Genomic DNA, 16,192 nt, shown 5'->3' on the forward strand with positions numbered 1-16,192 from the left:
ATCTGGTTTGATTCCTGTACACTTTTCTGATATAGTAATGTGCCAGATCACAAAGATCCTGTAATTTGGGCTGGAGGCTAGTTAAGGTATAAGGGATGTGTTGTCAGGTGTACAAACTTAACACTGGGGATGTATTATCTATCCAGATATGGTCCTACACGCCAACATAATGGGCTTACAAATGTTTCACAGCCCTAACCGGTCTGGCTGAATGGATAGAGCATTGGCCCTCGAACTGAAAGGTCCCGGTTTGATTCTGGTCACGGCATGTACCTGGGTTGCAGGTTCCATCTCCAGTAGGTGGCGTGCAGGAAGCAGCTGATCCACGATTCTCTCTTAATCTCATCATTGATGTTTCTGTGTCTCTCTCCCTTTCCCTTCCTCTCTGAGTTCAATAAAATATATTTTTTAAAAAAGATAGCAAGTGTCTCAGGATGTTAACTGAGAATCCTGTGTGTAGAGAACAATTTTGGACTCTGTCAGAAGGAACCTGTAATTTTTAAAGTAAATACATCAGCGGTTCTCAACCTATGGGTTGCAACCCTTTGGGGGTTGAAATACCCTTTCACAGGTGCCGCCTAAGACCATTGGAAAACACATATAATTAATATTGTTTTTGTGATTAATCACTATGCTTTAATTATGTTCAATTTGTAATAATGAAAATACATCCTGCATATCTGATGTTTACGTTATGATTCATAACAGTAGCAAAATTACAGTTATGAAGTAGCAACGAAAATAATTTTATGGTTGGGGGTCACCACAACATGAGGAACTGTATTAAAGGGTCGCGGCATTAGGAAGGTTGAGAACCACTGCTTTACATTGACAAATGACATTAATATTACTTCTGTTCTCCCTCCAAAACTACAAGTACCAAGGGTAGGAGGTGGAGGAAGAGATCATATAATAAATTTAATAATTTAATAATCAGAACGTGAAGTGGAAAGAAGACCCATATTCAAATCTGGCTCTTGCCAGTTGCTAAATACTGCTCTGAGAGCTTTCATATCTACTTAAAATAAGGTAAGTTGAAAAAGAGGATTGAGTGAAATCTCTGCTGTGGAAACTATAAAATATTACTTAGGCATAAATTAATATAACTATTTTTTACCACAAAAGTGTCAGTGATTCTGTTTCTTTATTTTCCAGCCTTCTTACAGTGATATTGCAGCTAACCCAAAGGTATTAAAATGGATGACAGAGCTTACCAAACTGCGGAAGCAAATTAAAGGTATAAAATGTGCCACTTTTGTAATATATTTTCTTTTTTTTTTCATATATTTTATTGATTTTTTACAGAGAGGAAGGGAGAGAGATAGAGAGTTAGAAACATTGATGAGAGAGAAACTCGATCAGCTGCCTCCTGCACATCTCCCACTGGGGATGTGCCCGCAGCCCAGGTACATGCCCTTGACCGAACCTGGGACCTTTCAGTCTGCAAGCCGACGCTCTATCCACTGAGCCAAACCAGTTTCGGCATATTTTCATTTTTAAAATATTCTTTATAATGTGTATGGGAATTATAGTTATAATTTTGATAATTTTAAATCTTGGACACTGTTCACCAAAGTAGAAGTTTTCTTATTAGTATGGTCGGTTGTCGCACTATAACAGTTCTTCCAAATGTCTTCCTGTGTTTTGATTAGTAGTGTTCTTTGGAAAAGTGCCCTTGATTGTATATTCATAGGTGATATTATAAAGTTTATCTGAAATATATCTCAAATATTAAGCAGTTTTGGTGTTTGGTATTTCATCTTAGACTAAGAATATCTAATCATAATAAACTGTTTTTACTACAAAAACTAAATAATAAGCCTTCTTGAATCCAAAACTAGGTGTTGTGTTACTGTTAATCCAGAACAGCAGTTGCTAAGATATAATTACTTTGTATGTTTAGTGAGCATGTTTTAAAAATTTTTTTTTCATTTATTCATTTTAGAGAGGGGAGAAGAAGTGGGAAGAGAGAGAGACAGAGACATTGATTTGTTGTTCCACTTGTTTATGCATTGATTGGTTGTTTCTTGTATGTGCCCTGATCTGGGATCGGACCCACAACCTTGACTTGTTGGGATGATGCTTTAACCAACTGAGCTACCTGGCCAGGGTAGTGAGCATGTTTTAAAATAATTGTTAATATTAAAAAATTTATCTGTACCCAGTAGGGGTTTATAATTTGGACTATCATGTTTTAGTGTATTCATTTGAATTCAACCAAATTTTTAGTATCTTTTGGTATAAAGTAGTTGTACTTGTAGACATGAGGTTATAGCAGTGAACAAGATAGTGTTCCTATTGTCATTGAGTTTACATTTTTGTCGTTCTAATATCTCTTTTTTAGAATTGTTTTCTACAACTCTGTTAAGCATTTCCTTGTTTAACGCCAATTTTCAACCATATTGACATTAAACAAGGAAAATTGGTTTCCAAGTAATTTTTAAATTTTTTTCCACTCTTGTTGTCCTATAGTTTATTCTCTTCATAGCAGCCAGAATTATCTTTTCAAGAACTGTTACTAATCTTGTCTAAAGCCCTTCATTAGGCTTCCTTTCCCACTTAGAATAAAGTCCAGATTTTTTGCCATGGATTTCAAAGCCTTGCATACTCTGCCCTTAGCTCATTTTGTCACTTTCTTTTCTCATTTTCTGTTCCTTACACATGGCACATTTTAGGGCCTATTCACTGTTGGCTATTGCCTCAATTGGGGAGGAATGTCCTTCCCCTAAATCTTATAAGTATCTTCTTATTCCATGTTCAACGAGGATGTCACTATCTCTGAAAGGCTTTAATTGTCAATCCCATCCAATGTAGCTGCTCTTCCAAAATCACTGCTCTGTTCCTTTCAGCACTGTGAAACCATCCTATCTTGTCTTCTTTATAGCACTTAGCACTCTGAAATTACTTGGTTTATGAATTTGATTACTAGGTTTTTGTTTTTACTTCCCGAATTATATACTACATGAAAATAGGGACATGTCTGTTTTTCCAGTGCTTATCAGAGCATCTTACATTATAGTAAGAGCATCTTACAACGTCTATGAATATTGGTTGCTATATATAATTTAAACATTTCATGTAATCTTGAAATATCTGAGCCTGAGTGCTATTAATGTATATTTTCCTCTTTTATATCTTGTTTGCTGCTTACTCTTTTGACTTAGTTGCATTTTAGTTAAAGTCACTGATTTATCTTCTTGGTTCTGAAATGTAGACGCAAAACACAGAAGCTCTGATGGAGAATTGTTACCTCAGACACGTCCACGTAGTAACACTCTTCCAAAAAGCTTTGGCTCTTCTCTAGACCATGAGGATGAAGAGAATGAAGATGAATCCAGGATCATTCATAAGGAGAAGAAGCCATCTAAGGAAGCAACACTGGAACTTATTCTGAAAAGACTGAAGGAAAAACGTGTTGAGAGGTGTCTTCCAGAAGATATCAAAGTAATTTTGAGCTATGGTTTTGCCCAGACTAGCCTAGAGTCCCTAAAATAAAGTAATTACCACAGTGGCATAGAAATGTCTAGGTGGTGTGACTGGCCAAAGTCTGCTCCCCAAGCTTGCAGATACAGACACGTGTGTTTTATCAGCACACCAAGAGTGCCCAGTCATGTAGGGATCTGTGCGTTTACATGTGAGGCAGTTGGTAAGATGAATAAAGAGCATGCAACAATGTTTGAGTTCTGGCATTGTATCTTAACAGTTATATGTATTGACTTTTTATGCTTGACCCTGACTGATTATAGCTCTATGACTTACATGGATATGATGATGCCCATTAAAATACTAACACAGTATGGTTATTATAAGGATCAAGCGAATGACTTTTTTGAAACAAACCATTACTCACTAAGCCAATGCCTCAGGCAGTCTTGGTCAAAGCACTTGGCAACCCAAATCATTTATCATGAGAATTGCTGGGAGAGTACAGATGTAGATAGATGGTCCCAAGTGAAATTTTGTCCATGCTCTCTCAACAAAAGAGTTTACCTCTCTCATTATCTAAGTATTGGAGTTGCTCTCCTTTGAACAGAGCTGGGTTAGAAATTCTAATTGCTCCTTTTCTCCACCTTTTGTTTTTTGATCTTGTGTTAGACCAACCTCCTCCCTTTAAGTTATTTTGATTGGATTAGTTTTTCACATTCATTATCCTAGGTTTAAGAATCAGGCTTGAGGTTGAAATTACATTGTTCATATTATAGAGTCTATACCAGTGGTTCTCAACCTTCTGGCCCTTTAACTACAGTTCCTCATATTGTGACCCAACTGTAAAATTATTTTCGTTGCTATTTCATAACTGTAATGTTGCTACTATTATGAATTGTAATGTAAATATGTGATATGCGGGATGGTCTTAGGTGACCCCTGTGAAAGGGTCGTTCGGCCACCAAAGGGGTTGCAACCCACAGGTTGAGAACCGCTGGTCTATACCCAGCTGGCCTCTACTAAATGTATATAACCTAAAGTGACATTTGTTAGAGGAAGATATCCAGTGATTTTTTTTTTTTAATCTCTAATTTCACTCTGGTGAGAAACAGTATAGGTCAGCGGTTCTCAACCTGTGGGTCGCGACCCCTTTGGGGGGCGAATGACCCTTTCACAGGGGGCGCCTAAGACCATCGGAAAACATATAATTACATATTGTTTTTGTGATTAATCACTATGCTTTAATTATGTTCAATTTGTAACAATGAAAATACATCCTGCATATCAGATATGTACATTATGATTCATAACAGTAGCAAAATTACAGTTAAGAAGTAGCAACGAAAATAATTTTATGGTTGGTGGTCACCACAACATGAAGAACTGTATTAAAGGGTCGCAGCATTAGGAAGGTTGAGAACCCCTGGGATAAATAGTATTATCTATTCCTGGGATTAAGTAGAGAGCTTATTTGGTGTAGTGTTAAAGGGAAGTCTGTGGAACAGTGGTTTGCTGATATGTTATAAGGACCTTTGAAACAAAGCTGGGAGGTTCTGTAGGCAAATAAATTTGGGGTGTGTTCCCTACTCTAGTATAATTTAGAGTACTAAAAGTTATGACAAGAGGATTATAGTGAAAAGAAAGTTCCAGATGAAGAGATACTGAGGTTATAAGGTCTAAGGTCACAAATTGACATGGTTTTTATTCACATTCTTTCCACTATACTGCTTCCAGATTTTGTTTTTAGGAGAAATATTAGATTATAAGACCTGTATATAGTTAAATATCAATAAAACTGTGTAAATACAAATAAATTAATAGGCATTTATGTGTGCTTATTGTATGCCTTTACAACATATACTAACTCATTAGAGCCTTATGAGGCAGGTGAAGTTTCCCCTTTTCTAGATTAAGATATTGAACAAAAAGAGGTTAAATAATTTACGTAAGGTCACTAAGCTGATATTCATAACTTATTCAGATAAAATATGAATTAAACGACCAAAGAAGACTGGTACCTAAATATCAGAAGACCATATTCTGCAGGTGACTAAGAAATGTTGCCTGTAAATTCACGAGCAAAGATGTATTCTTATTAGCCTGGGTTAGAGTGGTGATGGGCTGCCCTTTCACCCTAATTATTTACATTGGGAATGAGGACAGTAATGATGGTGTCAATGGGAGTGTTTTGTTTTTTTTCCTAGAAAATGACAAAAGATCATTTGGTAGAAGAGAAAACTTCTCTCCAGAAAAGTCTTCTTTACTATGAAAGTCAACATGGAAGGCCGGTAATGTCTCTCTTGCTTAAAAAAATAAAGTTGATGTCTGTCTTAAAAAAGAGGATCACATTTGTGGCCTACATCTTCAGAGCTATATTATAGAGCATTGTTTCTTTCATTTGGGAAATTGACTACTTACTTAAAATAACTTCTAAAAATTGGGGAGAAAGTCAGATTGCTCAATATTTTGGACATTTTAGATTTCTTATGACCAGATAATTTCCATTGTTTTTGCTTCAGGTGACCAGGGAAGAGAGGCACATTGTTAAACCTCTCTATGATAGATACAGACTTGTAAAACAGATGTTGACAAGAGCTAGCATCACTCCTATCCTTGTAAGTAAAACATGCAAAAATTTATCTAGTTAATTTTGCCAAGACCTACTCTTAAAAAAATTACGGTAGTATGTGGGAGAGAGACTTGGTAGCATGAATTGTATATTGTAAGGTGGTTACTGCTTTAAAAAAGAATAGGAAATTAATAAGAAGTGCCTGCTATTATCTCTACTAGTAGTCATTTTTGTAAAGCATTTTTCTGTATGATTATGTCATTACATCCTGGTAAGTTTCAACAGGTAACAGAAGATAGCCTCATAGCCTCATTTCACAGATGATGAAACTGAGGCTCAGATACAATATTCCAGGGTCACCTACTTTGTGGAATTAAAATAACCTATATTTCAAACTCTTACCTAGCTTTTTTCCATTTAAATTCGTGTCTTTGAAATTACATTAGTTTTGTGGTGTCCATCGTGATTATGTTTTTTTATTTGCACAATATCAACTGATTTTTTTCAAGTTTATCTTTTTAAACGGAAAAGTTTGTTAAAATAATGCTTATTCATATTCGTGTACAATTTTAGAGAATTGTAACTCTAATACTAATGTATAAATTAAGTGCTATTCCCAAATTAACCATTAAATTGTATGGCTTTAGATTTCTCTCAGGCTCAAGTAGAAAACAGCATATAGCCCATTTTGCATCCTCTCATAGGAATTAATTTACTAGAACTTATGGTTTGCTTAGGCTTGCAGGCCAATTTTTATGGTGGTAGCCACTTTCATGGGGGGTTTCCTTCAGGCTCTCACCACCTGATTACTCATTAGAAAGTTCACATTGGCCTTCTGAGCACTTTTTACTTAGCCTTCATAAAAACTAATTCTTTTTTAATTTAAAATTTTTTTTATACTTAGAGGGAAGGGGAAGAGAGACATTAATTTGTTGTTCCATTTATTTATACATTCTTTGATTACTTCTTGTTTGCGTCCTGACCATAGATTGAACCCTTAACTTTGGCATATTGGGATGACTAACCACTGAGCACACTGGCCAGGTGGCCCTGATTCTATTCTGAATTGACTGTTTTTTTTTCAAGTTGGTCATCTCAGCACTTTTATTTAGATATAGTCGGCTTTCTTTGAACAAGGGGAAAAAAGCCTGTACAGTTTATATTCTTTGTATATAAAAGTTAATCATTACTGATTTTTTTTTTTCATATTGTATGATTCCATTTATATGAAATATCTAGAATAGGCCAGCCCATAGGTAGAGAAAGATTAGTGTTTGCCAAGGGTTGGGGGTAGAGGGCACCTGAATAATAGCTGATGAGTATACGATTTTGGGGGGTGAGGGTTGTGATGAAATGTTTTAGTGGTGATGGTTGTATAATTTGTGAATTCAGTATATTAAAACTCACTAAAAAAAGTGAATTTTATGGTATGTGACATATCAATGAAGCTGTTACTTTTTTACAAAAAAATATTGATTTGAGAGAAAAAGGGAGAGGGAGAGATTGAAACATCAATGATGAGAGAGAATCATTGATTGGCTGTCCCCTGCACACACCCCACTGAAGATTAAGCCTGAAACCTGGAACCATGACCTCCTGGTTTATGCTGGCTCCGCTGAAGCTGTTACTTTTTAATGTTTGTTGTTGTTGTTAATCCTCACCTGAAGATAATATTTTTTCCATTGATTTAGAGAGAGTCTAAGTGGGGGGGAAGAGGAGAGAGAAACATTGATATAAGACACACACCCATTGGTTGCCTTCTGCATGCTCTGGGGATCGAGCCTGCGACCAAGGTGCATGCCCTTGACTGGAATCAAACCTGAGCCCCTTCAGTCCGCAGGCCAATGCTCTAGGCACTGAGACATACGGACTAGGACTAAAGCTGTTACTTTTTAAAAGAGGTATGAAGTGTTCCTTAGACCAAAATGGTTGACAACTATTCTTAAAAAGAAAATTCTTTTCCAATTAAATTGTCATTCTTTTATTTAGAATTTTTAAAATATTTACTGAATGAGCCCTTTTAGAATTATTTATTTGTTTGTTTTAATCCTCACCTGAGAATATTTTTCCATTGATTTTTAGAGAGAGTGGGAGAGAGAGGGAAAGACAGAGAGAAATATCGATGAGAAAGAAATACATAGATTGGTTGCCTCCCACAGGCGCCCTAACCAGGGCGCTGACTGGGGAGGAGACTGCAACCAAGGTATGTGCCCTTGACTGGAGCTAACCGGCTAAGGCTAGAATTATTTGCACATAAAATATAATTTATCGCTTTTATGTACACACAACTAGAAAATACATATAAGCAAGAATGTTTTTTTTTTTTACTAAGGAATTCCTAAATAATTAATAGCATAAATGATTAGGATTTTGAAAATAAAGTTTAATATTATTGAAGTGAAGCCTCATTGAATAAATAATTAAAATTTAATCATTTGTATGTTAATTATTGCAGGGATCTCCATCCACCAAGCGAAGGGGTCAGATGTTACAGCCAATCATAGAAGGAGAAACTGCACATTTTTTTGAAGAAATCAAGGTAATCCTTAAAAGAATTAATCTCTGATCTCTTTTCTAAAAGAAAAGTTGAAAGTTATGCCTGTTTGATTCTTTGTTTTTGAATATCTTTTTAGGAAGAAGAAGAAGAAGGTGTTAGTCTGTCCTCTGAGTTAACTGATATATTGCAAACTGCTGTACAGGCACAGTCTTCATTAGAAAACTCAGAATCTGATGTGGAGGAAAATCAAGAAAAACTGGCTCTGGATCTCCGATTGTCAAGTACTCGAGCAGCATCTATGTATGTTGGCTAGTTTGTGATTTTAGCCTATTTGTATAATAAAACTTAATATGACAAGAAATGTAATGTTAAATAATTGAGCACTTGGCAGGAATTAATACAGTACTTAAGAGATACATCCTTTTTAAAAAAATGTGATTTACAAATACATGTCCAGTTCACAATTTTTAAATTAAATATTAGCGTGTTGAAAAATTTAAAAACTAAAATTCTATATTTGCTTTTTAACAAATTGCCAGAAACAGCTGAGAGTTATTTGTTAAGTTCTCTGTCAGCTTCTTACCTGATATGGTGTCTGACTTTGGTTCTTAGTCCTGGCTTCACTTTAGGATCACCTGGGAGGATTTTTTTTTTTAAATCTTTCAAGCTTTTATTTAAAGGGCACTGATTCAGGATGGATTTTAGATCTTGTTGAAAGCAACCATGTTCATGGACTGCACACAGTCCTCAAAAGCAGTGATCTGCTCCTCTAGCATGTCTGTTCCAATTTTATCATCTTCCACTACACCACTGATGGCGAACCTATGACACGCGTGTCAGAGGTGACACGCGAACTCATTTTTTTGGTTGATTTTTCTTTGTTAAATGGCATTTAAATATATAAAATAAATATCAAAAATATAAGTTTTTGTTTTACTATGGTTGCAAATATCAAAACATTTCTATATGTGACACGGCACCAGTGTTAAGTTAGGGTTTTTCAAAATGCTGACACGCCGAGCTCCAAAGGTTCTCCATCACTACACTACACACTGTATTTGAAGTTTTTAAATTCCATACCCCACTGGAACCAGTTTAGAAGAGCCCCAGATCAAGCCGTCTGCTTAGATGCTCCTGACACACTCCTCTAATTTTGCCATATCTGTCTCATCATCCCAAGGTTTCACATCTAATAAGATGGAAGACTTGGCAACAAGTGCAGGTTTTTTGGCTTTCTTTGACTCATACTGTGCAAGGTGTTCTTCTCTTAGCTTCTTTGCTGCTTTGCTTTCCTCCTCATCAAGTCCAAAGAGATCAATGTCATTGTCATTGTCTTTACTATCAGTAGCCCCACTTCCTGTGGTGTCTTCCACATTAGCAGGGCCATCCTTGTCCAAAGCTTTCTTCACTCCAGGCAGACTGGTCTTCTCCTTTTCGTAAGACTTGATGTGATTGTACCATTGGGGGGCATGGTACAGGTTGGCAGGTGGTGGCCCGGAGACTGCTTCATATATTGCCACGCCTGCTTGTGATGGTACACACCCCTTGATTTAGCTCTTGTCCTCCTGGTAGAGGACCTCCTGGTTGTTGAGGACGTGGAGGCCGGAGGGCTTTTCAGGTCTCCAGAGCCCATGGAGTTGGCTGACCCGGGAGCTAGGCGGCAGCAGGGGAAAGTGGAGCGCGGGCTATTGCTAGCGAGCGCTAAAAGGGAAGAAAGGGCAGGATTTTTTTTTTAAGTATTGCTGCAGAGCCCTACTGGCAACTATTTTGATTTAGTTGGTCTGGGGTGGAGCAAGGGTTCAAACCACTGTTGAGAACATAATGAATCAACAGTGCCCTTTCAGTAATGTTTTCTTACTATTTCAATTTTAGGCCTGAATTACTGGAACAACTTTGGAAAGCCAGAGCTGAAAAAAAGAAACTACGTAAAACATTACGGGAATTTGAAGAAGCATTTTATCAACAAAATGGAAGGTTTGTTGAGCATCACAAAATTGAGCGTTTTTTTTTTTTTTTTAATTGATTTTTTACAGAGAGGAAGGGATAGGGATAGAGAGTTAGAAACATCGATGAGAGAGAAACATTGATCAGCTGCCTCCTGCACATCTCCCACTGGGGATGTGCCCGCAACCCAGGTACATGCCCTTGACCGGAATCGAACCTGGGACCTTTCAGTCCGCAAGCCGACGCTCTATCCACTGAGCCAAACCGGTTTCGGCCAAAATTGAGCGTTTTTAAACTCACAAGTGCTCACATGTTAAATAAAGAGGATCAGAAATAAATTGTGCATATAAGGATATTAGCATTGACAATAAAAGTAAGAAACATGTTTTTATACATTGAAGCCCTGAAAACATTTTTTATACATTAATGGCAAGAAAATGTCAGAGGTGCCCTAGCTGGTTTGGCTCAGAGGATAGAGCGTCAGCCTGTGGCGAGTCCTGGGTTTGATTGCAGTCAAGGGCACAGGACCGGATTGTGGGCTTGATTCCCAGTGGGGGTCATGCAGGAGGCAGCCGATCAATGATTCTCTCTCTCCCTTACTCTCTGAAATCAATAAAAATATATTAAAGCCAGAGCTGAAGTAAACAACATCTGATAAAATACTCTAATGTTGTCCTAGATAGGCTTGGTCGAGTGTCAATTTTTTGTTCTTTTATACCACACCCTCACCCTTTTGGAAGTGTTTGTGAAACAAGATGTATTAGCAAAGGTCTCATAACATGAGTGGCATCTTCAATTGGTTTGGATTCTTATACTGAGACCATTGTTGCTTAGGTTTCATTGTTCATTCCAGGCTGCCCATTTCCAAGGTTATCACAGGGTGACAATCATGTGGCTCCTATAATACAATATGATGGTTGGCTTTATGTAACTGCATAATGTGCAGTTGACTCAGTGAGACTCTTTTTTGAGTAAGAAAAATACGTTCTAATTCAAATGGTAGCCAGAAATGCGGGCTATCTCAGGTCTCAGAAAAGTCTTACCATGTAATGGCGATCTTACCAGCCAATGGGTATATTACAAATTCTAAAATGTGTTTACTTTAAATAATTTGAGAGTTATCTATATAGGTTAGCAAAAATAGTTTTAAAAAAATCTCAAGTACAAGAATGAATTTTCCAAGTTCTTTGTCTTATTGGAAGAAACTTTGCTTATAATTATTATACCCAGTGCTTTACCTAGTGATTAAAGTGGATTGTATTGGGTCATTAATAACTAGAGGCCAGACACACAAATTCATGCACCGGTGGTGTCCCTCGGCCTGGCCTGTGAGATTGGGCCGAAACCGCTCTCTAACCCCAGTTACAGCCCTCTGTCTCTAACATCCCCCAAGAGGTCCCGGAATGCGAGAGGGCGCAGGCCAGGCCAAGTGACCCCAAGGGTTCACAATTAGAGCCGGGGAGGGACGCCGGAGGTTGGCCAGCCAGGGAGGGGTCATGGGAGGACTCCAGGGCGTGTCCGGCCCATCTCACTCGACAAGCTAACCTACTGGTCACAGCATCTGCTCCCTAGTGGTCAGTGCATGTCATAGCGAGTGGTTGAGTGGCCTTAGCATATCATACTTTGATTGGTTGAACAGGTGACCAGACACTTAGCATATTAGGCTTTTATTATATAGGATATAAAGTTAGGAGACTACTTATTTGCTACTATAAGTAAGATGTTTTGCTTTTACATTTCAATTCACTGAATCCAGAGTTAATGTCTGAAATGACTCATTATAGCCCTCTGGCACTTAATATGTACACTCACAGACCTGACAGAGTCTAGCAGTGTATGTCTTATTAAAATTTTACCTATAAAAAATAAAGTAAAAGATTACCTCTAGTTATTTACAATTATCATTGCTAAGTATAGTATCATTTAATGTATCAATAGAAAAAATCCATCAGAAATAGAAGTATTTCAGGAATGTTCTTTGGAGATGGGGGGACGGGGGGAATTAATCCAATAATATTTTTTCCTTACAGAGCAATTTTTTATTTGAATTTATATTTGGTAACATTGTCTCACATTAGGATAACTCTGGGACTTTATTTTCCAGATGATCTCTAGAATATTACACATTTTATTTTCTCCCCTAGGAATGCCCAGAAAGAGGATCGTGTTCCAGTACTTGAGGAGTACAGGGAGTACAAGAAAATTAAAGCCAAGCTTAGGCTTCTTGAAGTTCTTATCAGCAAGCAAGATTCTTCAAAATCCATATAAAAATGCTTGAAACATCATAAACTCAGTTGTATTCCCTAAAATTATCATCGTGTGTAGCTGGCTGGTACTTTTTGTCAGGCACTCAGAATCTCATTTTGTAATTGGTTGTGGTGCCACTAGAGAAATGATGGGGGGAGGGTAAGTAGACCCTCTCTAGGGAGCACAATGTTCCATATTAACCACAGACTGTTCTCTCCACCTTTCACAAACATCCCGTTTTCTTCATTGTTTTGTACTACAGATACATCCTATTAGAAAAGACTAGTATTTTATCCTCAACCTCAAGGACTTTGGAAGTACAAGCTTTTTGTTACTACCAACTTCATTGTTTTTTTTCATTACGGAAGAAAATTAAGAGGAAAATCTTCACATTGAATTCTTTGGTTGCCTTTTTCTTACACAATGACTGAAAATTTGAAAGAAAAGCATATAAATGTGCACATATGCTCCATGTTCTATGTTTTCTTCGAAAACTAAAATCAACTGAAATTTCAAGTCTTACTGTGGAACACATTTCTGTTTAATTCCCAAAGTAACACTTTTTCACAGGTAGTATGTTAACAATTCAGTGGTCACACAGCTCCTGGATCAAGATAAGAGAGGTTAGACCAAAAAGTGACCTTGCTTATTCGTATAGTGAAAACACACAGAACTGAATCATACCACATGCTGCTTATGGGACTTAAATTACTATTTGTTTTCTCAGCTACTGTTCATCAACTGGTGATGATGTGATTTGTCTGGATCAGATCCTCCATATTTTCTCCCCACTGACCTTCATCCAGATAATATGAGTAAAGAACCATGTCAGTATGTAGGAACTCGGATGGTACTCAGATTTGTGATTTCAATTAAATGGGCCGAAATTGGCAAAAGAATCATTATGCCTGAAGTAAATCTGTTCTTAACAAGGGCTATACCACTGCATTTTTACACGTACCTTTAGGAGGTTGCATCCTTTTTTTCTCTTAATCAGCAAAATCTATAAAGAAAACATCTTTTAAAGAGACCACTTTTTGCTCAGTCACATGTGTTTAAAGCGCTGGTCACAAGATGTGTAGTGGTGTGCCCCTTGTTATATACTCTAAGTATATCTTGTTTTCTTTGGCTTTGCATGGCTTTTTCTTTGAGTACTCACGAGGTATGATTCTGCTAATCATTTTCACAGAACGGTGACGTTATTTGTGTTAACAATGTAACTCATTAATAGCATATTCCGGTCAGGCTCAATCTAAGTGTTCATTTTTTTCTGGTGCTTTTTTGGAATGATGAGTGTCTTACTTTGATTGTGCCCATGTTTTGCATGTAATGATTCATGCTTGGTTTTCTTAACTAGGTAATATTAACAATTTGTTCCATACAAAAATGGACTTTTGCAACATCCTTTAATAAGATGAGGGAAGCATGAACCTCCGTCTTCTGGCACTATTGCATAGTAAGCCCATGAAGTAGCTTGATAATAAGTAGTATTTCTAGTGCTTCATATTTCACCTGTGTGTGCAATGTCTTTTTTGCAGGGAGGGAATATTCATTGGTAGTGAACATGTAGTTAAGGAGTACAGCACTAAATCCTGCCCTTTGCATGTCCTTTCTTTTGATGCAGCTAGGTCATTCATAATGTATACCTAGACAAATGAAATTGAGAATGCCAAAAGATTACTTTGATTTAAATCCATCATGCAGTGTGCATTTAGTTAATTTCTATCACTCTCCAGGCAGGAGTATATCCAAACATTTAATGTGCACTGTATATTGTTTTATATGAATGTTTTATTTTATATACCACATGCAAAAATGTCCATATGCACTATTTAAATGTTTTAAATAATATATTCCTTCTTTGTAATGCTAAATCTATATGAGTACCATATTTTTATAAGTCAGTGGCCTGACTGGTTTCATTTTAAAATTAACAGCTGCTTCATGATACTGGTTATTCACTGTTATTGTTTGGCTGTGAATAGAATAGATAAAAGTGGCATGGCAGCACTTATGCTGTGTGACAATATTGTGTGTCATAGTTGAGCTGTAGGTGGTAGAATAAGGCAGTTTGTGATAGTTTTACTTTGGTATAAGTTAAAACTGAATATCTATATATAAACAATATATAGATATATACATGACTACCCATATAATTGCATTGATGTCTGGCACTTCATTGTATAGACTTTTGTAATAAAAGAACTTTGATGTTCTAAGTCATTGCAAATGTTGTTTGCTTCCCCCCACCTCCACCCCCACTAGATGTTGAAAAGTGAAAAAGAGAGACCTCAGGTGTTCCCTTGTCTTAATGTTCTGAGGCTTTGAATTACCCTAACCCGGTGTCATATGGGGGGACAACAGGGTTAGTAAACTATCTGGCTGGCTACAGCTCTGGGAAGTGTTAAAACAGGGAAAGGCCATGTTGTTGATTCCCTTGTGGGAATGTCGGGAGAAGATGCAGAGAGAATAGTAAGCATTTCTTGTTGCAGTGAATTATCTATTTAGAAAATGTGGTGAGCTTGGCCCGAGGAATGTGGGTAGATTTAAAATGTCCTTTATTCAGATTTAAAATCCAGGGACTGTTGAGCAGCAATGTGGAAGTTGAGTACTATGGTCAAATGCTGTTGCTTGGGCTAAGAGAACAAAAGGTTTTTCTAGGAAGGTTTATGTAACTTAAAAAAAAAAAAAATTAGAATCTGAGTTTCCTAAATGCCAGCCACACATAACTTTCCAACCATCCAAACAGGGCTTTGGGAGTACCTTCATTTACACTTTTCAAACATGACTTTTTATAACCCTGATACTCCTACTTTGCTCTTTATTTTTTAAAGTGTTTTTTGCTTTCTAAAGTAGTTGAGGAAGCACTTTTGGGAAACTTTAGATGTCGCTATAGAAACCGTTTAAATGAGTTTCTAGTTTGAAGGTATTAGTGAAATTTCTGTAAGTGGTTAGAAAGTTTATTCTTTAACACTTCAGCTTTTTATAGGAGACTTCAAATTGGAAGAATGGAGATGAGAGATTATTTTACTTGAGCCATTGTGTGATGGCTTTGCGGAGTCCTGTGCGTTTATTATCTGGTTCATGGTACATGATGAGAGCACCAGTGGTTTTTACAGTTCGTGGAACATTGAAAAATCATCATAAAAAAAAAAAAGAAAAATCATCTTTACCTACTTACTGAGCTATTAAGTAGAGACCTCCACCATGAACTGTAAGCAGCATTATTTTGTACTTTTCCCTTCACATTCATAGAATCCTATCTAATAAAAGACAAAAAGGGTAATTAACCATACCTCTGCTATGCTTCCCATTGGCTAATCAGGGCGATATGCAAATTAACTGCCAACAAAGATGGCGGCTGGCAGCCACGCAGCTGAAGTGAGCAGGAGGCTTGCTTGCTCCAGTGATGGAGGAAGCCAAGGTTCCCGGCCTGCTGCGGCCCAGCTCTGAGCTCCAAAAGCAACAATGTTTCAATTATAGAAGGTAAACAAAACCTGATACCTGCT

At 37.1% G+C, this 16,192-nt stretch overlaps 2 protein-coding genes and 1 pseudogene across 2 annotated transcripts in view; 1 reads left to right on the forward strand and 2 right to left on the reverse strand.

The window, feature by feature from the left end:
• Window positions 1-14,902, forward strand: part of FAM13B (family with sequence similarity 13 member B) — a 45,349-nt gene extending 30,447 nt beyond the window's left edge. The window contains exons 12-19 of the mRNA XM_006772485.2: window positions 1,148-1,237; window positions 3,215-3,444; window positions 5,631-5,714; window positions 5,946-6,041; window positions 8,451-8,534; window positions 8,629-8,792; window positions 10,365-10,466; window positions 12,581-14,902. Of these exons, the coding sequence (XP_006772548.1) occupies window positions 1,148-1,237; window positions 3,215-3,444; window positions 5,631-5,714; window positions 5,946-6,041; window positions 8,451-8,534; window positions 8,629-8,792; window positions 10,365-10,466; window positions 12,581-12,704 (974 nt within the window). The 3' untranslated portion in view covers window positions 12,705-14,902. The remainder of the gene's footprint in view (window positions 1-1,147; window positions 1,238-3,214; window positions 3,445-5,630; window positions 5,715-5,945; window positions 6,042-8,450; window positions 8,535-8,628; window positions 8,793-10,364; window positions 10,467-12,580) is intronic.
• On the reverse strand, window positions 9,137-10,140 carry LOC102764681 (annotated as a pseudogene).
• PKD2L2 (polycystin 2 like 2, transient receptor potential cation channel) overlaps window positions 12,787-16,192 on the reverse strand; it is a 40,561-nt gene continuing 37,155 nt past the window's right edge. The window contains exon 14 of the mRNA XM_006772470.1: window positions 12,787-12,820. Within this exon, the coding sequence (XP_006772533.1) occupies window positions 12,787-12,820 (34 nt within the window). The remainder of the gene's footprint in view (window positions 12,821-16,192) is intronic.

The sequence above is a fragment of the Myotis davidii genome, unplaced genomic scaffold (genome assembly GCF_000327345.1).
Source record: "Myotis davidii unplaced genomic scaffold, ASM32734v1 scaffold545, whole genome shotgun sequence".
Lineage (NCBI taxonomy): Eukaryota > Metazoa > Chordata > Mammalia > Chiroptera > Vespertilionidae > Myotis > Myotis davidii.